Source organism: Lissotriton helveticus, chromosome 2_1 (genome assembly GCF_964261635.1).
Source record: "Lissotriton helveticus chromosome 2_1, aLisHel1.1, whole genome shotgun sequence".
Taxonomy (NCBI): domain Eukaryota; kingdom Metazoa; phylum Chordata; class Amphibia; order Caudata; family Salamandridae; genus Lissotriton; species Lissotriton helveticus.
Window position 1 is genome coordinate 1,174,435,954 of NC_136059.1, and position 23,715 is coordinate 1,174,459,668.

Consider the following 23,715-nt stretch of genomic DNA (forward strand, 5'->3'; position numbering starts at 1 on the left):
ATTGAAAGCATAGGTGATCCTGGATGAGCCAACACCGATAGGATCAGAGGGCAGAGCTAGGCACAGCCCTATTACACTTGAATAGCCTGTGTCTTTCTTTTACACAAAGTTAGACTAAAGGCAGAGGAGGCAGGAAACCTGAGCAGCTCAAAGGGAATCCTCTAGAAGTTTCTCCCACTTCAAGGAAGGCACCAGGTATTAATATTGGACCTCAGACACCAACTCTTCAGTAAACATCTAAACCTGTGGAAGACTCTGCAAGGAAGAAGGACTGCTGTGCTGCAAAGTACTGCCACTCTGCTGGGCTGCTGCCATGAAGGATTACTGCTTGTTTTGCTGGCTGACTTGCTGCCCTGCTGCCCTCCTGTCCTCTTGTCTGGGCGAGAAGGACTGAACCTGCAACCTGTACGCATGACTGGCAGAGTGACTCCAAGGACTAGTTTCTTGAAACCAGCACCTAGACCCTGCAACTGTGAGTCCTACACTGCCAAGTGGTGCCACCCCAGTCCTGGACCCTTGGAAGTGGGCCTAAATGTGCTCTACCAGCTATCTGCAGAACCAACACATCTACCCTGCTGTGTGGTTAAACCCCTGAACAGACCTGACTTATCGCCTCTTGTAAATGCACTTTCCCTGGGGCAGGATTTTGCAATACAGCTTTCAGCCTCATTGGAACCGCTGCTACACAACTAATCTTTGACTGAGGCATTTGCATTTTAAGACCCCCGTCGACAGTAGCCTTAATGATGACACAGGACTCTGCATCTCAAGCCCTGCAGCTTCTCCAGAACCAGCCGGCGCATGATGCATCGTCCATGCAGGAATTTGCACTGCAAGCCCCCTTACCGATAGCTTCCTTGATGATGCAGCAGGACCTAGCATCGCAGCCTCGCATCACCCTGGAACCGACGCTGTGCGATGTGTCTCTGACCTGGACCTCACAGAGCCTTTGCTGTGCAATGCATCCTTGGCACTGGACTGTGTATCTTTTCGCAACCAGGATTAGGAAACGTGTTCTGCAGGCCTAAGTGGGTCCCTGTAGCTGGCCTGCACTTTATCATGTTTGGCCTGAATTTGTGACTTTATCCCTGTCCAGCGAGACCAGATGACCACAGTTGGCGCGTTGTGGTTTTTTGGGATTATTTCAGCTGAAATCTTTAAAATTTCATAACTTTGGTTCTATTGATTGGATTTCTGTCATTTTGGTCGTATGTTATATGTTAAATTTATCAATAAGCAACCCTCATTGAGGGATGTCCCCCTGCGCACCGCTTCAGTGTTACCAATTAGGTATTCCAACCAATAATCCAATAAGCTCAAATAGAGTTGATTAAAGTTTTTCTTTATGAATTTACACACATCCTGTGTTTCTTCATGGAATTGCAATTTTCATTCCAATAAACATAGTTTTATATTCGAATCCAAGCATATATCATTCCACATGATCAGTCCCAATGCATTTTGGACTAAGTAGTCCTTCGTCAGGGGAATAATCTAAACAAAAGAAATGTATGGTCTGAATTATGGGGGCACGTCTCTATATCATACAAAAGTAACAAACATCTATTATTAAACACCTTCCAGTCTAACTGGATCATATCACTGGTCATGCACATTTCTCCAAGGTAAACAAAAACCAGAGAATCCGTGAATAGAGTATCAGTCAAGGAAAATAAATAGATTAACCTTCACCTCAAAGTGAAAAAACACTGAAACAAAGTGTAAGCATGTAAGATGCACCCAGTGTGATAAATAATATGTTCGCTAGAACGTGATCTAGGTGACAAGCATTAAAAAAATTAATCGTGCGTTGTGCAGAAAACGTGTTCTTCACAAAATGATGTATAAACATACATCGTTTGTCACAAGGTAAAATGGCCATCGGGTTACCTTAAAGCATTAACTCACAACATGCGCGTCTCGCGTGTGTAAGGATCGTGATTCTAAGGTAATCATTCCAACGATAGTACAGCAGCATGCACCGAATTACGAAAAGTTAAAGTGGCGGTCAAACTTACATTAAACCGCTGCTCGCACCACGCGAACCTCGCGTGTGTTCAAACGCCGATCCCAGTACAGAACGGCTGGTGATTGATAAAGTTAACTAGTGGTGATACGTAGTCATAGAAAAAGGACTACGCCCACTGACTCCTGCCATGCCCCCATTTCCACCCACTCCATTACCATAAAGGATGTGTGTGTGCCGGAAGCGCAGCAGGCGCGACGAACGTGCCGAAGGCGCGCTTAAGGCAAGCTCGTCTGCGCTCGTCCGCGCCGAGACCGGGCATAGGGCAACCCCCCCTGGTCGACCGTCCCCGGACCTTGAGCTTTACATATATAGTAGGGAAGCACTCATGCTGCTGGACCCACTGGCTGGCAGAGCCACCTGTCCACGATTAGTCCCAAACATATTATCTGAGGACAAAAACCCCTGCCCTAACTGCCTAGGGCGTTTACCACATATAAATCCCCTTCCACTTGAACTATTACCTAAACCCTGTCAGATCCCAGACAGCAAACGTACCCCGCTAAAGCATGCTGGATATAAGCACACTATCAAGGGAGATTTATCCAGTGGATTATTAAATGTCAGATCCCTCCCGAAACATGCCACCGAAATACAGCAACTGATCGAATCCCACAACCTGGACATTCTATTTTTAACCGAGACATGGACAGCAGTGGGAATGGAATCAGAGCTAGGGCCGGCATGTCCAGAAGGATACAAGATTGTTCATAAACCTAGGACCAAGGGAAAAGGGGGAGGAATAGGTATAATTTTCAGGGAGGAGTTAAATGTTACAACTTTGGATATCGACATGGTCTCATGTGCCGAAGGTCTTGGGATTTCAATAAAACATGACGCTGGCCACTGCCTCACGAGCTTAATCTGCTATAGAACACCGGGACATATTAACGCAACACAACAACAGGAACTGATCACTGTTATCAACAATATATCAACCTCACATAGCAGACTGTTGGTACTGGGAGACTTGTACCTATGGGATAACGACCAATTACACACGGCCTTCTATAATATCACGCAATCTTGTGACAATCTGGGCTTGAAACAATGGACAACTACCCCCACACACAGACAAGGTAATATACTGGATCTAATATTTGCTGCAGAAGATCAAATCACTATGGGAACTACACTACCAGTAGATTGGTCAGACCACCATCTCCTACTATTTAACATTCATACCTCGGTTAACGCGGGACCATCACATATGCAGACTAGGACCTTCATCAGCCGTGACTGGAAGGGTCTGCTAAAAAGGAAAGAAGAAGGGAAGTTCGACTTCCGCCAAGCAGGGAACTCGTTCAATTTAGAGAACGATATAACCACAAATTATCATCTACTATGTAAAGAGGTAATCAGGAAGCTCGACGACACCGTACCACTAAAAGCAATCAGAAAAAGAGGAAAACCTTCTGCACCCTGGTATACGGTTAAATTGAAAGAACTGAAAAACGCCTGCAAAAAGGCAGAGAGGCATTGGAGGAAAAACTACCTAGAGCAGGAGAAACTGATCTGGAGACAGACAATTGCGAAGTATAAAAAAGAGATCACCTTAACTAAGGCAAATTACTTTGCAGACCTAATACTGAACAGCTCAAACAAATCCCGCGACACCTATAGGATAATCAAAGAACTGTCGCATCCTGAGTGTGCCAATAGCCAAATCAAGCCCTCACAGGAATTATGTGATGGTCTAGCATCCTTCTTTCAGGACAAAATCACCAAAATGATCGAGGGCATGAAGGAGGCCCCCACTCCTGTAGTGCAGAACAACAGCAACACTGAAAATAGAGAGAATTATGGCGGCAATACAAGATGCCCCACCACAAAGGCCATCTTGGAGAACTTCGAGACCCCGACAGAACAAGAATTTACAAGAACAGCCCTCAATATAACATCAGGATCTCCCCTGGACCCTTTACCTCACAAAATAGTAAAGGAATTCAGGGACGAACTCTTTCCAGTACTTCGGCAGCTGTGCAATCAATCCTTTACTACAGGCACGGTACCAAAAGACTGGAAACTGGCGGTTGTCACCCCCCTAATGAAGAAACCAAATCTAGATCCAAATTGCTACAAAAACTATCGACCTATATCGCTCCTGCCATACCCAGTTAAGATCACGGAGAGGCTTGTCAGCAGGTCATTAACCCTCTTCTTGGAAACCAACAACATCCTTGAAGAGGAGCAATTCGGTTTCAGACCAGCTCATGGAACCGAGTCAGCTTTGCTGACGGTTTTGGACGACCTACGACTGAGGGCGGACAGGGGAGAATCAGCAATTTTAATCTTGCTAGACCTGTCCGCCGCTTTCGATATGGTGAGCCACAATATTATGCTGACAAGACTAGAAAGCATTGGAGTTGGGGGAGCGGCGCTCGACTGGTTTCACTCCTATCTGACGGACAGATGGCAGGCAGTAACAATCCCCCCGTACCAGTCTGAGTTTATTACAGTTCCACATGGGGTCCCACAGGGGTCTGCAATTAGCCCGATACTCTTTAATATATACATGCAACCCCTGTTGGGCATCATCAAGACCCATGGCATCAGCGTGATCAACTATGCGGACGACACGCAACTGATGATTTCCCTTGATGGGACACAGGCAAACTCCCTTGAGACCTTTCACACCTGTATGTTGGAAATGTCATCCTGGCTAAATCAGAACTCGCTACAATTTAATAGTGACAAAACCGAAATACTACATTGTAAAGTAGGCAAAATCACTAGAAATCTACCCATGGACTTCTGGCCTCTGGAGCCAGGGGAATCATTGACCCTAGTAAAATCAGTGAAAAACCTTGGAGTCAGCTTTAATGACAGCCTGAGCCTAGAGACCAATGTTAATAAGCAGGCCAGTAGCTGCTTCGCCTTAATGCGAGGACTTCGAAAGCTACTACCCCTTTTACTATCACAGGTCAGAGCTACCATAGTCAGGAGCACTATTCTAAGCCGCCTGGATTACTGCAACGCCCTGCTACTGGAATCCCCTGCCTATCTGATTTCCAGACTTCAGAGCATCTAGGCGGCTGCAGCAAAACTGGCACTATCCAGAGAGCGAAGATCCTCTACCACCCTCGCTCTGGCCGACTTACACTGGCTACCTATACATCAGAGGATTCTCTTCAAATCCCTATGCACGGTGTTTAAAGCAGTGCATGGATTGGGCCCCCGACCACTTCAAAACAAATTCAAGCGGTATGAACCCACTAGGTCCCTTCGTTCTTCCTCATCCAATCTTATCAACGTACCCAGGATTAGGAAGGCCACCTGCGGAGGCAGAGCCTTCAGCATAGCGGCAGCCCACCTGTGGAATAGACTACCCATTGAAATCAGGAAAACAGATGATTTGATGGCCTTTCGAAAAAAGGTGAAAACGTGGCTCTTCCCAAAAATCTAACCCCAACTCTTGATATCCCTCATGCCCATGACGCACAGCGTGAATTAGCTATGTGAACACAGCGCCAGGATGCCCGTAGGGTTACAGAAGCGCTCTATAAATACTATAAATAAATAAATAAATAAATAATTTGTCACACACTGCGGTGCGAGTCCTATAACCTGATTATATGTTAAATTTACTCAATTCTTCTAGTCTGTTGTTAGATTAATCTGCTATTGTGTTTTTACTTTGTTGCTGTTTGAAGTGCTGCACAAATGCTTTACACATTGCCTCTAAGATAAGCATGACTGCTCTGTGCCAAGCTACCATAGGGTTGAGCACAGGTTAATTTGGGGTTTGCTTTTGACTTCACCCTGGCAAGGATTGTGGCTACTGCTTGAGTTCGGTTTTAGCCCCCTCAACCAGTAACCCAATTCCTTACATGCAGGCATTCACAAATGCTTTTAACCTACATTGTATGCACAAATGCTGTTTATCACATTAAGGTCTTGTCTAGGGGTTTGTCAATGGTGGGTAAGAGCTGGAAAAAAACTGTGGGTTACTGTGCAAAATGCACATAGAAGATAATGCATGCAACAAACAGGGTGATGATTGAGTGAACTTTTCAGATGTAAAACAGTCCCTCACACATTCCAATGGAAGAAGTTTCTGGAAGGTGGATTGATATACCAAAGAGCCGAAAGCATGAGGTGGAAGAGTGAAACTCCTGTTGGTGGTGCCAAAGCCCAAACTGTGTGTATTTTAAAGAATTGGTAGCAGTATGTCTTGTAAACAGCTGCAATGTCAAGATAGACCTGAGAGCATGGGTAGCATAGTGGTGTTAACAGCCAGCTGTTGGTTTTGCATACTAGCCTATGGGGGGTCAAATACACTATCCTCTTATGTAACCTCTTAACACCACAAATTAGCTCATACTGCTGAGTGCTCCTTTGCCACATAACCACCTTAAAGTGGTTAAACCTTCATTGATTACCACTGCACTTAACAAACTCCAAGACATTTTCGTTCCACAATTCCTTATTGACAGGAATGTTTTATTTCCTTTTCTCAATTGTGTGTTTGTTTTCCGGTTGTACAGGTGTCACAAAGCTATTTAGTTTGCGCATGTATGTAAATGGGTTCATAAATGTTAAATCAAATTACCAGTGAGCCAATTCGTATTTGATACCTTAATGCCTGAGCATGTAATATTTTGTGAGATAAAGTGGGTCTTGCACATGCACATCTTTACTTGCTTTGAAAAATATATAGAAATGGGAATTCTAAATTTCTGTGAGTGTGGGTGGGAGGGGTGGAGGGTGACAGGGGGCAGAGTTGGAAAGTCACTTTGCAATCTATGGTCTAAGTGCAGAGTGTATGCCTACATATGTGTATCTTCTTTCGTGAAAAGTGTTGCTTAGTCATAGCTGGTTGGACACCTGACTAATTCCAATGGGATTACAATATCAAGTTAGTCTTTGAAAACAAGCATTTTTATGAAGGATTTCATTTCTCACAACTCTTATCTACCATTTCCAGGAACCTAAACTGATAGAGATGTGTCAACGTATTTTTGAGAGTAAAGGTTCGGTTCAAGATGCTGTATAGTTGATTAAAGGTAAAGTTCTCTTAATAACTACAATGTATTATGTTCTGCATGGACATATGAATAGTTGAATTTAATGTTTCTCCTTTGCTATCTTGTTGTTTGGTTAATTGTCCCTGGCAAAGTGTCTGGGCCATATTTTGTGTGATAGGCTGCCAAAAGTAAAAAAATGATTTCCTTTCGTAAGATGTTTACAGATTAATATGCAAAGAAATAACTCTGACCTCATAGTACATGCCACCCTTCATAACCAGCAGTGGGCAAAGTGGAAAGACTCATTTTCATAGGTATGTTATTAATTCAAAGGAGGCTAGTTCTGACCTTTAAAGATGCTGTGATCTTTATTTCTTACAATATCAGTAGGAGGTGAGGGACCACGACTCAGAATTAGATTTTTAGTCGGTCCAATTTTGGGTGAGATTCTCAAGGGTAATAGCTTGTCTCCCTGACTCTTCCTGGACATGGGTATGGGAGACCCTGATACCCCCTGATGAGCACCAATATCCCCCATCTCTGTGGAAGGTAGAACCAAATACTCCTCCTCAAAATGCAGGATCATTGCTATTTTGCATTATATAGGGTCATGACCTGGGATGTCTTTTATGGACTGTTAACCTAACCTTGTTATAGTTTACGTGTGTGAAGTGGGATTTGCATTGTAATCACACTTTGGCTGACTGTAACTCTCAGAATCGAAATGTACCTTCTGCCTGGCTAGGTACTAAACTTTACCTTGACTCTGTCACTCTCATGAGTTATGGTTTTTTAGATTTTTTTTGGCTAGGAGGTAAAGTTTGACTCCTCATTATTGCACAAGCTTGCAGAGGATTTTTATCTCCAGGAACTATTGGTGTTTCATTACATTTTCCCACACCAATATGTTATTAGGATGACAACCTTCAACCACTGGACCCTTGCTTTGCATTTCTGTTTGAGGTTCCTGAGCACAAATATTTATTTTTCTTTCTCCTTATCTATAGAGAATATAGACTGCCAAGGAGTTTAGATTCACTGGTTGTTTTTAGTAGTTGCCTCATGCACCTTCTAGGTGGAGGTGAAACACCTTGGGCCTGTCAATTCATACATTGTGCTGCAACATGCTTTGGTGAAGTGGTTTGGCCTTCCACAGCCATAGCATTCTTTATTCAGTAAGGAACATCTCAGGAGGATGGTCCTCATTTGGGCATTCTACATATTCTTGGTGGCACCCATTACCTTTCACGTCTTTTTGAATTACTTTTTGAGATCTTTAATTCTCCTGTCTCGTCAATGCTCTCCACATGGGAATCCGAGACATTTGCGAGCTCTGCTTCAAATGGTGATTGTGTCAGCGACATCTTCCTCTTGGAGGCACATGTCTGTAACAGTAGAGTGAGGATGGCCTTGGTGCTCATGCGTTGCTCATGAAGAATAGTCTACAGAGGGCAAATAATCTGCAACTTTTGATCATTTGATCCCTTTTCTCTATCACCTGTTCTTCACCTGTACACATGCTAGCTAATTGTATGAGTTGTGCATGGCAGCTGTCCAGTGACTCCCGTTCCCTTTGCTGCAGTTGTTGCAGTATGAGCTGTTTGTTGTCAGGGTTTGTTTGGTAATAAAGGTGTGGTTCATACACTGCTGGCCCCTTCTCATAAATATCCCTGCCACCAGTGCCAGGAAGGGTGAGAAAGAGTCTATTTATATCTTTACTTGCATTGTTGCCACAGTGACCATTTTACCCATGCATCAATTTCAAGGGCAGCCTTGAAAGATTTGTTCCGACTTCCAATCCAGCTGATGAAGGTGCTGCCAGTCCACTGAAAGATGATAATGGGCAGCCAGGAGAGATAGCAGTGTCCGAACAACACTACAGTGAGAAGCACGGAGGAGGATGGAAAGGGTCAAAGTTAATGTAAGGAAAGGAATTGGTGCATGTGAATGAGCATTACATGTGACTCCTGAAGGTATTTACCAGGAGACAAACTTACGGGGCTATTTAAAAAGGCAACTTACACTTGTGAGTAATTTACAGGTATAATTTTACCCATACTATTGAATAACTTTACTATTTAGGGCTATTCACAAAATCAGAGTATAAAGGTATTCAAAAGTATAAACTTACACTTCTCCATCCTCTGAAATAGGGAATTGAGACGAATGTATGAGTGTAAGTACCAACTGCAGGAAATGAGCAGTAGTAAGTCCAGCACCACACATAGCCAACCATTGACACTGCAACACCCTCCCATATAAAATATTGAAAGCAGAGACTTAAAATAAAAGGCCATAGGAAATAATACAAAATTAAATTAAATTATTTCAACATTTTAAACACATATATAACATTGCACTACAACTCCCCTGAAAAGTGGCTCCCAATTAAAGCTCAATCCAGGTTCAGAACTGCGTGTCATGCACAAAGCCATTTACACCAGGATACCAGGTTACCTTGCCATAAAACTCGAAAAGGCAAGTCAAATGAGAAACCTAAGAAGCTCTTCCACCCTACTACTCATTTCACCTAAAGCCCACAAACAAAAAACTCTGGCATGTTCCTTCTCGAGCAATGCCCCTAAAATCTGGAACTCCATACAAGTACACATCAGGACGAACCCCTCCTTCTTGATCTTCAAGAGACAGCAGAGCATCTCATCCTCAAAAAACAACCCACCTACTCAGTCATCAATCGTCCTATTATTATTACCTCCGCTTGGACAACCACTGGTGTTGACTTAATTTGATTTAGCTGTCCTCATACTACAATTAATGTGTGTATTATCTTGTTCATGTAAAGCGTTCTGATACCCTTGGGTCTTGCAAGTGCTATATAAAACTCTAAAAAAAAAAAAGTATATGAGAAATATTATTTTAAGATTAAATATTTGATTAACCTTTTTCAGTTTTAAAATACGTTTTAGTTGAATTTGTAACAAAATAAGTAAATCATTTAAATGAGTACAATACACACATTCTTTATCACTGTAATACATAAAAAGGTTACTTTAGATGGGTTTTCTGTTAATACATTCTTAATAAAATAAGACTAATTTAATTTAATATATTTAAATTCATTAAATACTTAATTCAAAACGTAGTTACTAGTTGTGAAGCATTTTTATTGTGTTCTACATTTGATATAAATATATAAAATTAATTGACAAGAATACTTAACAAAAACATATTGTTAGCATTTTTTTCATGTGTAATAAATTTTTAACATGTTCTCTATACTTTACAATAGGGAGATCTACACATTGGGAGATCTCCACCACAGTGGTGGACATCTCCCATATGGTAAATTATTGGAGAAAGTAAAAAAGTTTATTGAACTTGAGAAAAATGTAATTACAATTATTTTTTGAAATTTAATTTTTTTTTAAATTACCTAGAAAAACAATAAAAATGTTTATGTATTGATAATTTTTACTATAATGTTTGGATTCAAAAAGATTATTTAATTTTTTTATATTTAGATACTATCTAAACATTCAAGTTATTAATATTTTTAACTATGCAAAATGAGTGATTTTAAATTAACATTAGTTCTTTTATTGGAGTCACAACCTCCAATATTTTCTATGCAAGGGTGTTACAGTATCTGCGGTTGAAAAGTATGGTGCTGGACTTATTCTAGCTCTAAGCTGGAGTACATTTACTACTGTTCTGGGTCCTTTTTGGCTGTAGTAACTTTAGAAGTGACGTTTGTGAATAGCAACTGACTCACTCTTTTGTGGTAAGTTCATGTCTCTCCCTAAACCCCTCACATTTAGTAGTAAGCCCCTTTGTCAAGCTACTCCCCATGGTCCCTCACAGATTTCCTACAAAGTTATAAACTTACATGTGTGAGTGTTTCCCCATAAAAGGATAGGATAGATGGATATTTACACTTGTAGGCTTGTGAAATTTAGTAGTGCTATTTTGGTACTACTAAACATAACATAAAATGCAGTTCATGAATAAGCCCCATACAAATGAATTTGAGTCACAGCAGCTGTGAACATTCATTAAATGTCTTCAATTCTGGGGAAGGCAGTAAATATGTACCTACAGTTTTTGTTGCTGTGTATGATGAAACTATAGGCATTCATATTACCAGTGGAGGAAAGAGAGTGAACCAAGGAAATTTGCATCTTATATGATATTTGTGCCTCTCGCTTTCTGTCCTTTTTCAGGAGACTGATTTGCCTGATGTTGGAGTCAGTGTTGTATATTGAATACATGCACCTGAACATGATTATTATAGTGTATAAATCTAGAGAGGAGTCTTTTATTGTTTCTATTTTCTACCTCCATTACTATTTTTCCCACCTCAGTTATTCCTATCTATTTACATTTCTCTTCCTGCTCTCTACCTCTAGTATCCTATCCTTCAGACCCTCCAAATATTACAGGTGTTTTCACAACCTCTACTGTTGATGAATATGTTGAATTCCAAGTTATAGCTATGTTTCTTGTAGCTAGTACATGCATAGGTGAGTAAATGTGTGCTTACTGTCATTCGACTAGATCTATCTGTGAGGCCGAAAGTGCATCTTTTCAGGGGCATTTTATTTTTTCCCAGTAACTGCCTCCAATAATTAAGCTATGTCCCTCCATTACTTCATGGGAACATTTAGGGGCTGATTAAGATGTCAGTTGGAAAGCCTCCAACTGCTAGTTGGAAGCATTCTGACCGCGATCTGAAGCTTTCTGACCAACAGGGTCAGTTTGTGATCTGACCTGTGAATTACGATGTCGGTGGTCGGGGCGTAAACTGTCCGGTCATTCCGACATGGTTCCTACTGGCTATCGGAGTCTTCCAGCCGGTCGGAGCTCATTGTAATCACCTATGGATGGTGTTTCTGCTGTCGGGATTACAATATTGGTTTCCCACAGCCTTTCCCACACAGAAAGGTTGTCAGAAAGCGAATGTAGGGGTCCTTAGCAGGGCTCCCTTGCTTCATATGCCTACGGTTGGTGGCTGAGGGGGTACCTATGGTGTTACCCCATGGGGCCTGCCACACAGTGCAGGGTTTTACACACACACCCATTTCTTTATAGAAACCTGTATTATGGCGGGTTAACAGCCATAACACAAGCTCCCTGACAGAAATGGATGGATGCGACTGAACAGTGTTCGGTCGCATCGTAATCAGGTGGTCGGTCGGTCCCGACATTGTAATAGGCCCCATAGTAGATTACTTATGGGCTCTGGATGTTGGCTCATATACTTTGGACAGCTCCCAGCTTTTACAGGAGGATTCAGAGGGTGGATGTGATTGAGTTTGCAGGGGAGTATTTGGATGGGATTTGGAACTACAGTGGGGAGCTCAGCTTCGCAGAGTATTATGGAACTCTATAAATGACAGCTTGGTAAGGGGTAACTAAAGGTGGTGGTGTTGGGTGTTGTTGTTTGCTAGTTGCTAGCTAAAGAAATTTGTTATATATTTGGGCTGCACAAGTTTGAAAGATGTTCACATATTTAACTTGCTTTACTCTGTACTAATAGGTATAGATCAGTGTCTGGTTCTGATGTGCTATGTCCTGGTCATGTGGTCCTCTTCACTACCATGGTGCAAAGATCATTGTCTGTTTCTGATGTACTAAGTCCTGGCAACCAATGTCTTTTCTTTTTTTGTTACATGAAAAAAATAAACATTTTGTTTTAATAAAATTAATGTTCCTCCTTTACTTGGACAGTTGTGTGATTGTGGGCCTGCCCATACCATTTAGTACAAATCATCTTTCCACACCTAGGGCAGTAGTGGTTGGCTCTTGGATATATTTGACCAATTTTCTTAGGCATTATGTATGTTCTGTGTATTATATTGCACAGATAATATTTCAGTCTGAAGTTAGCAATGAGTCATAAATATTTGTTGATACATTACCTACATGTAAGTTATACCTGAAAGACACAGGAGAAAGTGTTTTAAACATTTACCCAGTTTTCACGTATGAAATACATAGAGTACATATTGATAGGGTTAGCAGACTAGGTGTGAACGTTGCTTTTTATAAATTCCAGTCACTTATGTCTGGTGACTAGGAATTGCATATGTGAAACATGCGTCAATGAAAAGTCCTGCAAATTAAACAAAGTGGAATAATTTACTACGAAGTACTGTTGTAACTTACTCCTGTTGCAAGTTGCATCGGTTGCCATGAATCTGGCCAATAATATTTTAAAATCGCATGATTAGGAAAGCTATAGGACCTGTGAGACCTTGAAACGTTTCTACAGCGAGCAAGCTTTAACAGCCAAACCTTCAAATGTGAAAGGGCCCGAGATGGAACTATCAACATTGGCTGCATTTCAAACCACTTTAACAAACAAAAGGAGCTCAAGGGGGAGAGTAGGAGGAGGCAGCCCCCCACTCAGTCAATATTCAACAATAAATACCTCCTCCACCAGACACCAAATCGTCATATGACCAAAGGCAGAGTTGCACAATCAGTCGTACTCCTACCCCAGATGTGTTTGCTTAAAACTAGTCTACAGGTCGTGGTGAAGAATTTGGATACCGATTACATCGTTTTCAACACTGAGGTTTTCACAAAGATGAGAATCTAGAGTACAATCATACACAAATAGTACTTTCTGGATTTTGTGGCTGAAGTGAGATAATGGCTTTCAATTGCACTTGGAATCCCTGATGGTATATGTATGAATCACACCACTTAGGTCTTTGTGATTCACAATACTGCATATACTCAGTGATATTGCTTATAGACCACATCTAGATATTTCCCTTATGTATCACATTCTCTTGCTGCAGAAGAAAATTCCATGACTTCTGGCTAAGTTGATCACATTGCTAAATCTTTATTTTAAGAGTATAACTCCAGTGGCACAGCCAAGGAATTATACTGTCAAAGGCCAATTCACAAATTTCTCAGCCTAAATTGTGGAAACTAAACCTGTAGGCTAACAAACAGGCTTGAGCACACTTTTAACTTGTATGGGATTCAGAAATAATTTAAGGAGTTCTCTAGGGAATCAGTGACAGTTGTAGATACTCAGGCAGACTCACAAGCATAATAGTTTATGCACATGGATCTGTAACAGGACTGTATTTTCACAAATGGAAATGGAACACAAAAGTGCATTGGCAATTTCAAACAATTTCTATTGTATCTTCATGGGGAAATGTTCCCTATAGAAAAACGGTTTTGCCTAAACTACTATACATTATTAGGTGTTCTGACTCCCATTGGTTAGTAGCTAGATGCTTAAAGGTATTACATGTGCACAATCCTCTGAGTTTGTAGTTGCTTATTAACACAGGTGGTGACCTGGAAATTCCACCCCCCAAAATCCAGATTTGCTCATATGAAAATTCCAATACAGTGGCACAATTTCCGTCGCAGTAAATCACATTTACCCACTGTAGTATCCTCCCAAGCCCAGGAGCATGCAAACATGCCACACAAAGAGCTCTGGATTATACATCTTTATGCTTCAGCATACAGTCACAGACTGCACTCTCATTATGCCATAACTGCTAATAACTACACCTTAACACCTTCCAGCAAGTTATGCAATTCCTTATTGAGTCCGCCCAGACTGCAAGGGTCCAAGCCCACATAGTGTCACAACACTACATCACCATATGTCTCTTGCATGTCACAACCCTCAAAGGATTTACAGAAAATGGTGTGTCTGTTTTCTGCTTTACTTTCTGCTTCACCAGGACCCGGTCACCTTCACCAAAGACTGTTTCCTGAGCTTTCCAATGATGAACAGCATATGTTTTCATTTGGCACTTCCGAGAAGTGTCCGTGAAACAAACCTTGTCTGCATTCAAGGATCGTCTACTGTCCATTGGGACTGTTTATTTCCAATAGCACTCCCAAATAGCAAGGTGGCAAGACTCCCAACAGTTTTGGAGCAGAATGATAGACAGGGAAAGCTTGGCCCAGGCCTGGTTTAGCTCTATTCCCTCTATTGATACTCTTTGAATTACCCTTTTGAGGTTATCCATGAATCACTCCATAACACCAGTAGCTTGAGACCACAGAGGTGTGCTCTTTTGATGCTTTACATTTAGTTTTACTAGAAAGTCCTTGAACTCTTTCCTTTTGAATAGTGGACCATTGCCAGATTAAAGAATGGCCGGGATATCCCATGCTGCAAAAATGTAATCCATCTGCTCGATGACCTTGTCATGGGTGACTATAACACCTCTACTTAAGGAAAACTTGAATACTCATCAATGACAACCATGAGATGATGTCAGTTTTCTAAAGACCTACAGAAATCAGCTGCAACTCTTTCTCTTGCATGTGCAGGAAGGTCAGACATTGTCAATGGGTGCTGCGTCACTTTGGGGGACACCCAATTGCAAAGATGGCACTCCTTTGGTTACCTCTCCACTCGCTCATCTAGGGGCGGACACCACACTCGGTCTCTTAGGGCTCTCTTGGTGGCTACAATGCCAAAATGTCCTTCATGAGCTGGTTCAAACACTTCCTGTCTTAGGGTCTCAGGTATTATAATTCTTAAGCCTCTCAATACAGCACCTTCCTTGGTAACGGACAGTTCATCCTGTACATTTTTAAAATATTCAAATTCAACTTCATCAGCAAAAGGCTGAATATGTGTCTTCCAAAATTTATTTGAAATGATGTTTTTGTGGATAAGCACGCTCTTATCAGAATTAGTAGCTGCAATGATCTGTTCAATGGATAGAGCTGCTGGCATGCTAGACCTCACAATGAAGTTAATGTACTCCTCAGCCATTTTAGCTGTCGATCTGTTCCACTGCAATGGTACTCGTAAAAAGTAATCAGCAGGGTTCTGATCTTTACCCGGCTTGTGCACAATTGCATAGTCATACTCTTGCAGTTGCTAGCCCCACCTCTTAATGCAGAAGCATCTTGGCTTTCTAAAAATAGTGAGCAGCGCTTGGTGGTCTTTAATGATAGTGAAATATTTTCCGTATAGAAACACATGAAAATGTTCACAGGCCCACACTACCGCCAGACTCTTCTTCTCCGGCTGCGTATAGGCACATTCTGTGTCAGATCGGCTTCGATTGGCATAGGCCAATGTGTCTTTGAGCATTCGGATGACCAGTATGTTGCAAAAGGATTTCCCCCAGCCCCACTGGGCTTACATCGACTGTGATCTCAGTATGTAGCTTAAGGTAAAAAAAGGCCATCTCGATTGCATTTTCAATCTCACGTTTTATTGTTTTGAACCTTTGATTACATTTAGCAGACTACTGGAAGGGGACATTCATTTTGTCAAGTCTCTCAATGGGGCATTCACTATAGCAAAGTCACAAATGTACCTTGAGCAATAACTGGCCATGCCTAAAAAGGGTCTCAGCCAGTGACATTTTATAGGGGCTTGCACTTTATCTGGGGCAGGAGTCATTCCCTCATCAGAGAATATGTGCCCACAGAACTTGAGTTTGGTCTTGTGAAACTCACACTTTACTGCATTTAGAGTAAGACCTGAATCAGGAATGTGCGTAAAAGCTTTGTTATTCTCCTTTTTTGTCACCCCAAATACCAGTATGTCATCACTTTAATTCAAAGCATGTGTGACAGGTTGAATTATTTGACGAATGACATCTGGAAATATTTCTGCAGCTGACAACACACCAAAACAACCACTTGTATTTGACCAAACCAACATGAGTCCTAAAAGTAATGATGTACCTGTGTTTTCTTCCAACTTGCATTGATGATATCCTTTGTTTGGGTCAAGACGGCAGAAGACTTTGGACCATTTAGTTGCATGATCATGTCTGCTATGTGTGGACCAGGATGGGAAACATCCTTTACGACGCAACTTTTACCACGCAGTGCCTTTACAACGCAGGGTTTTCAACGCAAGTTATTACAACGAATTGCGCTGGGGGACGCTCTAGGATAGGTAATATTTTAATTTACTATCCAACACCTTCCCTACTATCCACGGGGACTGGAGTTGGAATAGTAAATTAAACTATTCACTATCCAGCACCCCCCAACGCAAGTCGTTGTAACAACTTGCGTTGAAAAACCTGCATTGTAAAGGCATGCGTAGTAAAAGCATGCGTTGTAACAACGTACATCCGACCAGGATATCGTCTCTCTCGATTGCTTTGTTGGACTGATGCATATCAGCACAGATGCGCACTGCACCACTACTGTCCTTTTTTGACAACAGGAAACCCATGACGCAGGACCGGTGGAGCGCTCAATGATGTCATGTTTCAACAGCATTTCTAGTTCTTTCACAACAGCTGCTTGCAAGTGGAAGATTACTCTACGGTGTTGCTGTGTAACAGGGCGAACATCCTCATTGATGTGAAGTCACACTTTCATTGTCTTGAGCCTGCCTAGGCCATGAAATCACAAAGAAAACGTACTCACAACTTCAGAATGAGTGTGGTGGTTGTCACCAAGAGATATCAGTCCAATATCAGCAGCAGTAGCAAAATTGAGTGGACAGGCAATGTCCTAATGAAATCTGTTGTTTTGTGTGGTGGTTTGCCTTTGTCTTTTGTTGCGCTTTGCAAGCAACCAAACCTAAATGTGTCTGTCGCTCCTTGTTTGATGCTATTATCGCAAATCCATCTTCTTCACTGGCATTCTATAATGACTTTGAGGAGCCTTTGTAGGATGAACGCGAAGAGGATCAACCTTGTTTGGTTTCTACGTGTCATACCTGATGCCGCTTTGTGGCTGTGTGGGCATGGCGAGAATGTTTCTGGAACCTTCTGGCATCCATTTTCTCTTCTCGCTGTGACGTAGTAGGTTTCTCTTTCGCTTTGCAAACCATTACGAATTGGTGTTCTTTATTGTAACTTTTGCACATTTGTCTTATGGCTGGACAATTTCCTTCATGGGCAAATGTAAACCCATATCGAAAACACAGCTTTTTCTTCTTTGGAGGTGCTGACTAGCATGCATCTAGTTTTTGCTTGCTTTTCATCACCAACACTGATTCATTTTTCCCTGTTCCAGCGTCCATATTAGCGACTTGCCGATTCACTCTTTCCTCTACCCTTGCAGCCCTTAGTACTTTATTTAACGTCTCTCTCAACATGTGTCTTCCGAAAGAGCCTGAAAGACAACAATCGATGACTTGGCGACATATGGCTTCTTCATCATCAAATTCACTAAACTTTAAAAGTACATCAAGTGTCTCAACAAACTCATCCATCATTTCACCAGCTTGCTGTCATGCTTGATTAGAAATGTACCTTTCCTAGTCGCCATTCGGCATCAGATTGAACTTGACTTCTAATGCTTCCTTGATTTGACAGTATACCATATCAGCGGCTTTACTTCAACACTCTGAAAAATTAGAGCTTCAGATTGACCTTCTTCAAATTCTGGCATCTCATGTAGTGGGAATAGACAGAAAGATTTTAGACCTAAATTCCTTCATTGAACGGGTACAGAAAGACCCGCAGACAAAGTACCACGAATGCCAGTGCACTGACACAATGAATCAACTCAAAACTCTTCCGACCATCCTCACAGAAATTTTGTCAGAAGTAAAAAACAAAACCAATGTGCATCAAAATATTATTGAAACCACCGCTGCAGAAAAGGCTCCTGACCACTGGTTATGCACAACTAGCAGCGATACAATGACCAGTGAGGGCTCATTTACGGTCCCTACGGAAGGCAACCCAACAGAAACCACAGTAAATGCTCAGCTAACAACTTCCACAAACATGCAACTCCAATTTACGGATACCAATGACCCAGTAAAAAAAGGGAGAAAAGAGCCCGGGTCACCCCCAAATGGGCAAATAAAACAAACCAACGCCTTAACAAAACGAGAACGCAAACGTTTGAGGAAAGCTAGACAAAATAAGCATCAAGGAAAAAAAGCAACAGCATTGCCAAATAGGTACCAGGCCCAAGAGCCCAATAGGCATCAAGACCAGGACCTAGAGCCACCAATAGCCGGCAATATAAAACAAACGCTGACTCCAGGAACAACCCCAAACGGACTGAATGGCAAAGAGCCAAACAAAAAGGACCGGGAAGACAAAGGGGAAATTTTGCAGGACACCCTACCCCCAACTCCGCACCAGCCTGTTACATTACACATGCATCTTAGCAGCCAAAGCGATCTTAAGTCACCACAAGTAAACAAAAAAACTCAACAGGCGGACTACTTACCTGCGCCGAAGTCACAAGTCGAACAAAAAAGCATCTCGCACTGCTTCACAAAGTTGGGCACGGGACAAAAAGAAAACTCTTTGCCCAAGGCGCAGCAGCAAAGAGCCTGTCCAGAAGACCCAGAGCGTCCTAGACCACCACAGCTGGGTTTTGGCACTGCGCCAGTAGCCCAGGTTAACATCTTATATCAAGGCAACCAAGCAACTACCGAAAAAAATAACATCCAAACTAGGCATTTGCCATCGAGAGAAGAGACAGACTCCCCTTACCCTGAAGGAGCCTTAGTACATGAAATCATTCCCCATTATAGCTCCAGGGGGAACCATGATATTCTCAATCGGAGCGCCATTCTAAAACTTATCAACTCAATTGAAACATTATGCCACTTGAACACGAACCACATCGAAAGTATTGAATTCAAACCAATTCCAAACTCAAATGGAAGAGAGATGACAGTGGCAACATGGAAGGACCCCCTGAAAGCCAAAGAATTTCGGCTCCACAGAGAAGAGTTCGCAAAATGGGGAATTGAAATTAGACCAGTTGAAATTGAAAGATACCCGGGCCCGCTATCAACGCTGGTTGTGCCAAGACCACCGTCCGATAGAGGAACATTGCGGGGGGCTGTTGGTAGCTCGGAAAGCATCAAGGGAGGCTGGTCCAACTTACGTGTCATCCGCCAAGGTTGGTCAGGAGACACAATCTGGGTCCGGAAAGTTCTCCCCCCAACATCAAGCCCCGCGGACACCATGACTGATGAGGCATGAAAATCGAACCTGAAGGTATGCTCATGGAACATCAACGGGCTGGGGGCCAAAACAAACGACGCAGATCTACTAGGATTTTTACAACAATTTGATATTATATTACTTCAAGAGACCTGGCTAATTACATCCAAACATATCAATGGCTTCAAAGAAATTCAACAACATGCCATCAAAAAAGGCTCAGCAGGCAGAGCATCTGGAGGCCTATCGATGTATCTGAATACCAGCATCCCATGGTCTTATGAAACAATCGACACGGGACAAACATGGATCCAGTGCATCAAAATCGAACCTCAGCCTGTTCCCAGTCCAGGATCACAGGTCTCACAAGACCTTCGGTCACTGGTTATCTGCAACATCTACATACACCCGGAATCTAGGAGGAAATTAGAAAAAATCCTGACCTTGAAGGCACTTGTCAAATCCTTGCAATCCACCTTCCCACAGTCGGGGCTGATAGTTTCTGGGGATTTGAACATGTTCCTTCTACAAAGGGATCACGCACATAATTTCCAACGAAACAAACGGAATGGGAAACCAATTCCCCCAACAATAACTAACCATCTAAAAAAGGATAAATACGGTCAACAATGTGCCCTAATGTTCGCGGAACTGGGAATGCTTAATTTGAACGGCCGCTTTTCACAAGATCAGCCCGTATCTCCGACCAGAATTGCCAAACAGGCTCAAGCTGTTTTAGACTACACCATAGTGGACCTCGAGGTACTCCAAACAATTGTCAACTATAGAATAATCCACAAATTGGAGAGTGACCACAGTCTACAATCAATCGAGCTGAGCTTTCAACACACTAGGGCTCCAGCATGCAAAGACTTGCTCCAAATCCAGAGTCCCTACAATCTCAAGCGACTAGTTTGGAATGGGAAGAACGTCGAAGAAATTATGATATTTGTGAAAAATGCGCAGGCAGAAGAGGTCGTGCAAAACTCATTGTCATATCAGGATAATTGGGAAAACATGATTGCAAATCTAACTAACAGATTTGGCCAGCAACCCCAGATTCACAAAAGGAAAATTAACGAAGTACACCAGGGGTTCCTGGGCTCAATAGGGCTAAAAAAAAGATCTTAAATCAAGAAATCAGAAAACTGCAAGTAAAAAATCCAATAAAGGGTGTAGACACCAAACGACAAATCCACAATCTAAGGCAAAAATACAAAAAAGACATTTGGTCAGCAAAGACAAACCATCAAACTGAAATTTGGCTACAACTACTAGAAGCCAGCAAAACCAACAACAATCGGAAATTCTGGGCAGAAATCAATAAATTAGCAAATGGAGCAGCCCACGTCTTTGATACAACCATACTACAGGAAGACTGGATCCACCATTTAGAGCAAACACAAATGACCAATTCCCAAGTAGACCATCCAACACATAAGAAAAATGAGAAACAAGATGCGGATCAAAACCTTGGTGAAAATTGGATCACGTCACGACAAGTGCAATCGATCCTAAAAAAATTGAGGTCACAAGGCGCACCAGGCCCAAATGGCTTGCCAAATGGACTCTTTAAACACGACCAAGCGTTTTGGGCTGAATACCTTACCCCATTGTATAACAACGCTTTTCAAACAGGAAGCATTCCCCCCTCATGGAGAGGGAGTATCCTACATCCAATTTACAAAGCAGGCGCACGAACAGACCCAGCGAACTATAGGCTGATAGCGCTCATTGACGTAGAGGCCAAAGCATATGCATCCAACCTCCTGAAAGAACTGGAAGACTGGGTCAGCTCCAACAACATTCTTCCAATTACGCAGACGGGGTTCAGGCCAGGAACCAACACGTCATGCAACCTGTTAGCGCTAAACCTCCTTGTCAACAGCGCAAAGGCCAAATCAATAAAACTCTACACCTGCTTTGTCGACCTAAAAGCGGCGTTTGACACAGTCCCAAGGGAGACCTTGTGGAAAAAGATGGACAGCTGGGGCATACCATCGAAGCTGTTACAGGCCATCATTAATTTATACACATCGACCTGGGTCAAGATCAAAATAGGTAATGGTGACAGAACAACAGAAAAAATCCCCACACGAATCGGCCTCAAGCAGGGATGCGTCTTGGCCCCTACCCTCTTCAATATTTTCACCGCGGATCTGGACAAGAGCATTGCGGAGATCGAAAGCGACCCCCCCAAGTTAGCCCAGTACAAAATAAGGAGTATGCAGTATGCCGATGATATCGTTCTTTACAGCCAGAACCCCTTGGGATTACAACGCTCCATCACAAGGCTGCACGAATTCACCCGTACGCACGGGTTGAAATTTAATTATAATAAAACAAAAATTGTCTGCTTCGCACCACGGCCAGGGCGGCAAAAATTCAAATGGCACATTGAGGGAAACATGATAGAACAAAGCCCCTCTTACAAGTACCTGGGAGTACTGGTCGACGCAAGATGGACATTAAAAGATCAAATACTGCACAGAAAAGCTCAGGCCATTAAATTACGCTTTGCTTTAAATCTACTAAAAACAAAACTGAAATGTCCTTCCAATTTACATCTGTTGAAGGTGATCGCAGCTAAGTTTTTGCCATCGATCACGTACGGCTCAGAACTATTCAGAGGCAAAGACGCAAACTTTCTGAATCTCCAACAGTCAGTGCTGTTTAAATACATCTTTCAAATTCCGAAGTTCGCTTCACAAGCACAAGTACGCCTCGAATTTGGGCTATTAAATCAGCACCAAGCCAGACAAGCGGCAATACTAAAAATGTGCTGGAAATTAAGAGCAGCTCAAGAGGACACGCTGATGGGTCTCTGCTGGATTGAAATAAACAAACAAACAAAAGGAAAAGACGCATGGAAAGCAAAACTTGAAGAAGGTCTGTCAAATCTCAATATGCAAGAGGCCTGGAACACCGGTCACACCTTTGCGACCTTCAAAAAAGCCGCCAATGGTGCGGCAAAACTAGAATCTTGGATTGCCGACAAAGCCACATTAGCAAAGAAAAAACACGGCTGGATGGTACTTGCAACATACGAGAGGTGTGTCCCGCAGCCATACTTAATTAACCACATAACACCATCTACACAACAGATGCTCCTACGAGTACGGCTGGGAACTTACATCTCAAAAGACCAGACCCCTGCATGGAGGCAAACGTGGCCAACATCACTCTGCAGACTCTGCGGTCATGCAGAAGAAACTTTGATTCATCTCCTGTGCATTTGCCCATCCCTCACAAACCTGAGACGTTACTATCTCTTGCACATATTTCGCTCATTCCAAGTCAAAACATGTCGGCCGGCAGTTATGCTGGCATTGAACAGCCAGCAGCTGCAGACAGCCTGTAGGGCCACCAGATTCCTTCAGAAGGCGAGCCTCCAACTAATGAAAACTGAAAAAATGGCGAATAATGGTACCAAACTAAAGGATTGAGGATAACAAAAGTCTTTGATTTCAGCAAATGTCAAATTGTTTTTATTTATTTATTTTCTTTATTTTAATGGTTTTATGTAAAATTCTCTTTGCAAATTTTTGTAAAGGTTTTAATTAACCACATACAATAAAATATTTACTTAGCTTGTTATATTTTATTTATCACTTCTTTCACTCCATCACCAGCAAGGTTCTTTAAGTACTACTTGTTTTCCCATTGTCTGCTTCTTCAAGGGCATCTATGAACTCGTCGAATGTATCGATCTATCCAGTCCACCTGGCGCCTATACTCTGCTACCTCACTGTGTCAAATGGCGGTGGTAGTTTCAGTTATGCAATTGCACCGTACTCCGCACTCCTTTCTGCATCCTTTGTAAAATATCACTATTCTGTAGTCCTTTCAGTGCACCGGATACTGCTTGCCG

The 23,715-nt window shown here is 42.3% G+C and overlaps 1 protein-coding gene across 2 annotated transcripts in view; it reads left to right on the plus strand.

Annotated features, from left to right (window-relative positions):
• Nucleotides 1-23,715, plus strand: part of LOC144818526 (serum albumin-like) — a 510,759-nt gene that overhangs the window by 462,828 nt on the left and 24,216 nt on the right. For both annotated transcript variants that reach the window (XM_078676035.1, XM_078676036.1), the window contains one exon: nucleotides 6,954-7,032. In XM_078676035.1, the coding sequence (XP_078532161.1) occupies nucleotides 6,954-7,022 (69 nt within the window). In that variant the 3' untranslated portion in view covers nucleotides 7,023-7,032. The remainder of the gene's footprint in view (nucleotides 1-6,953; nucleotides 7,033-23,715) is intronic.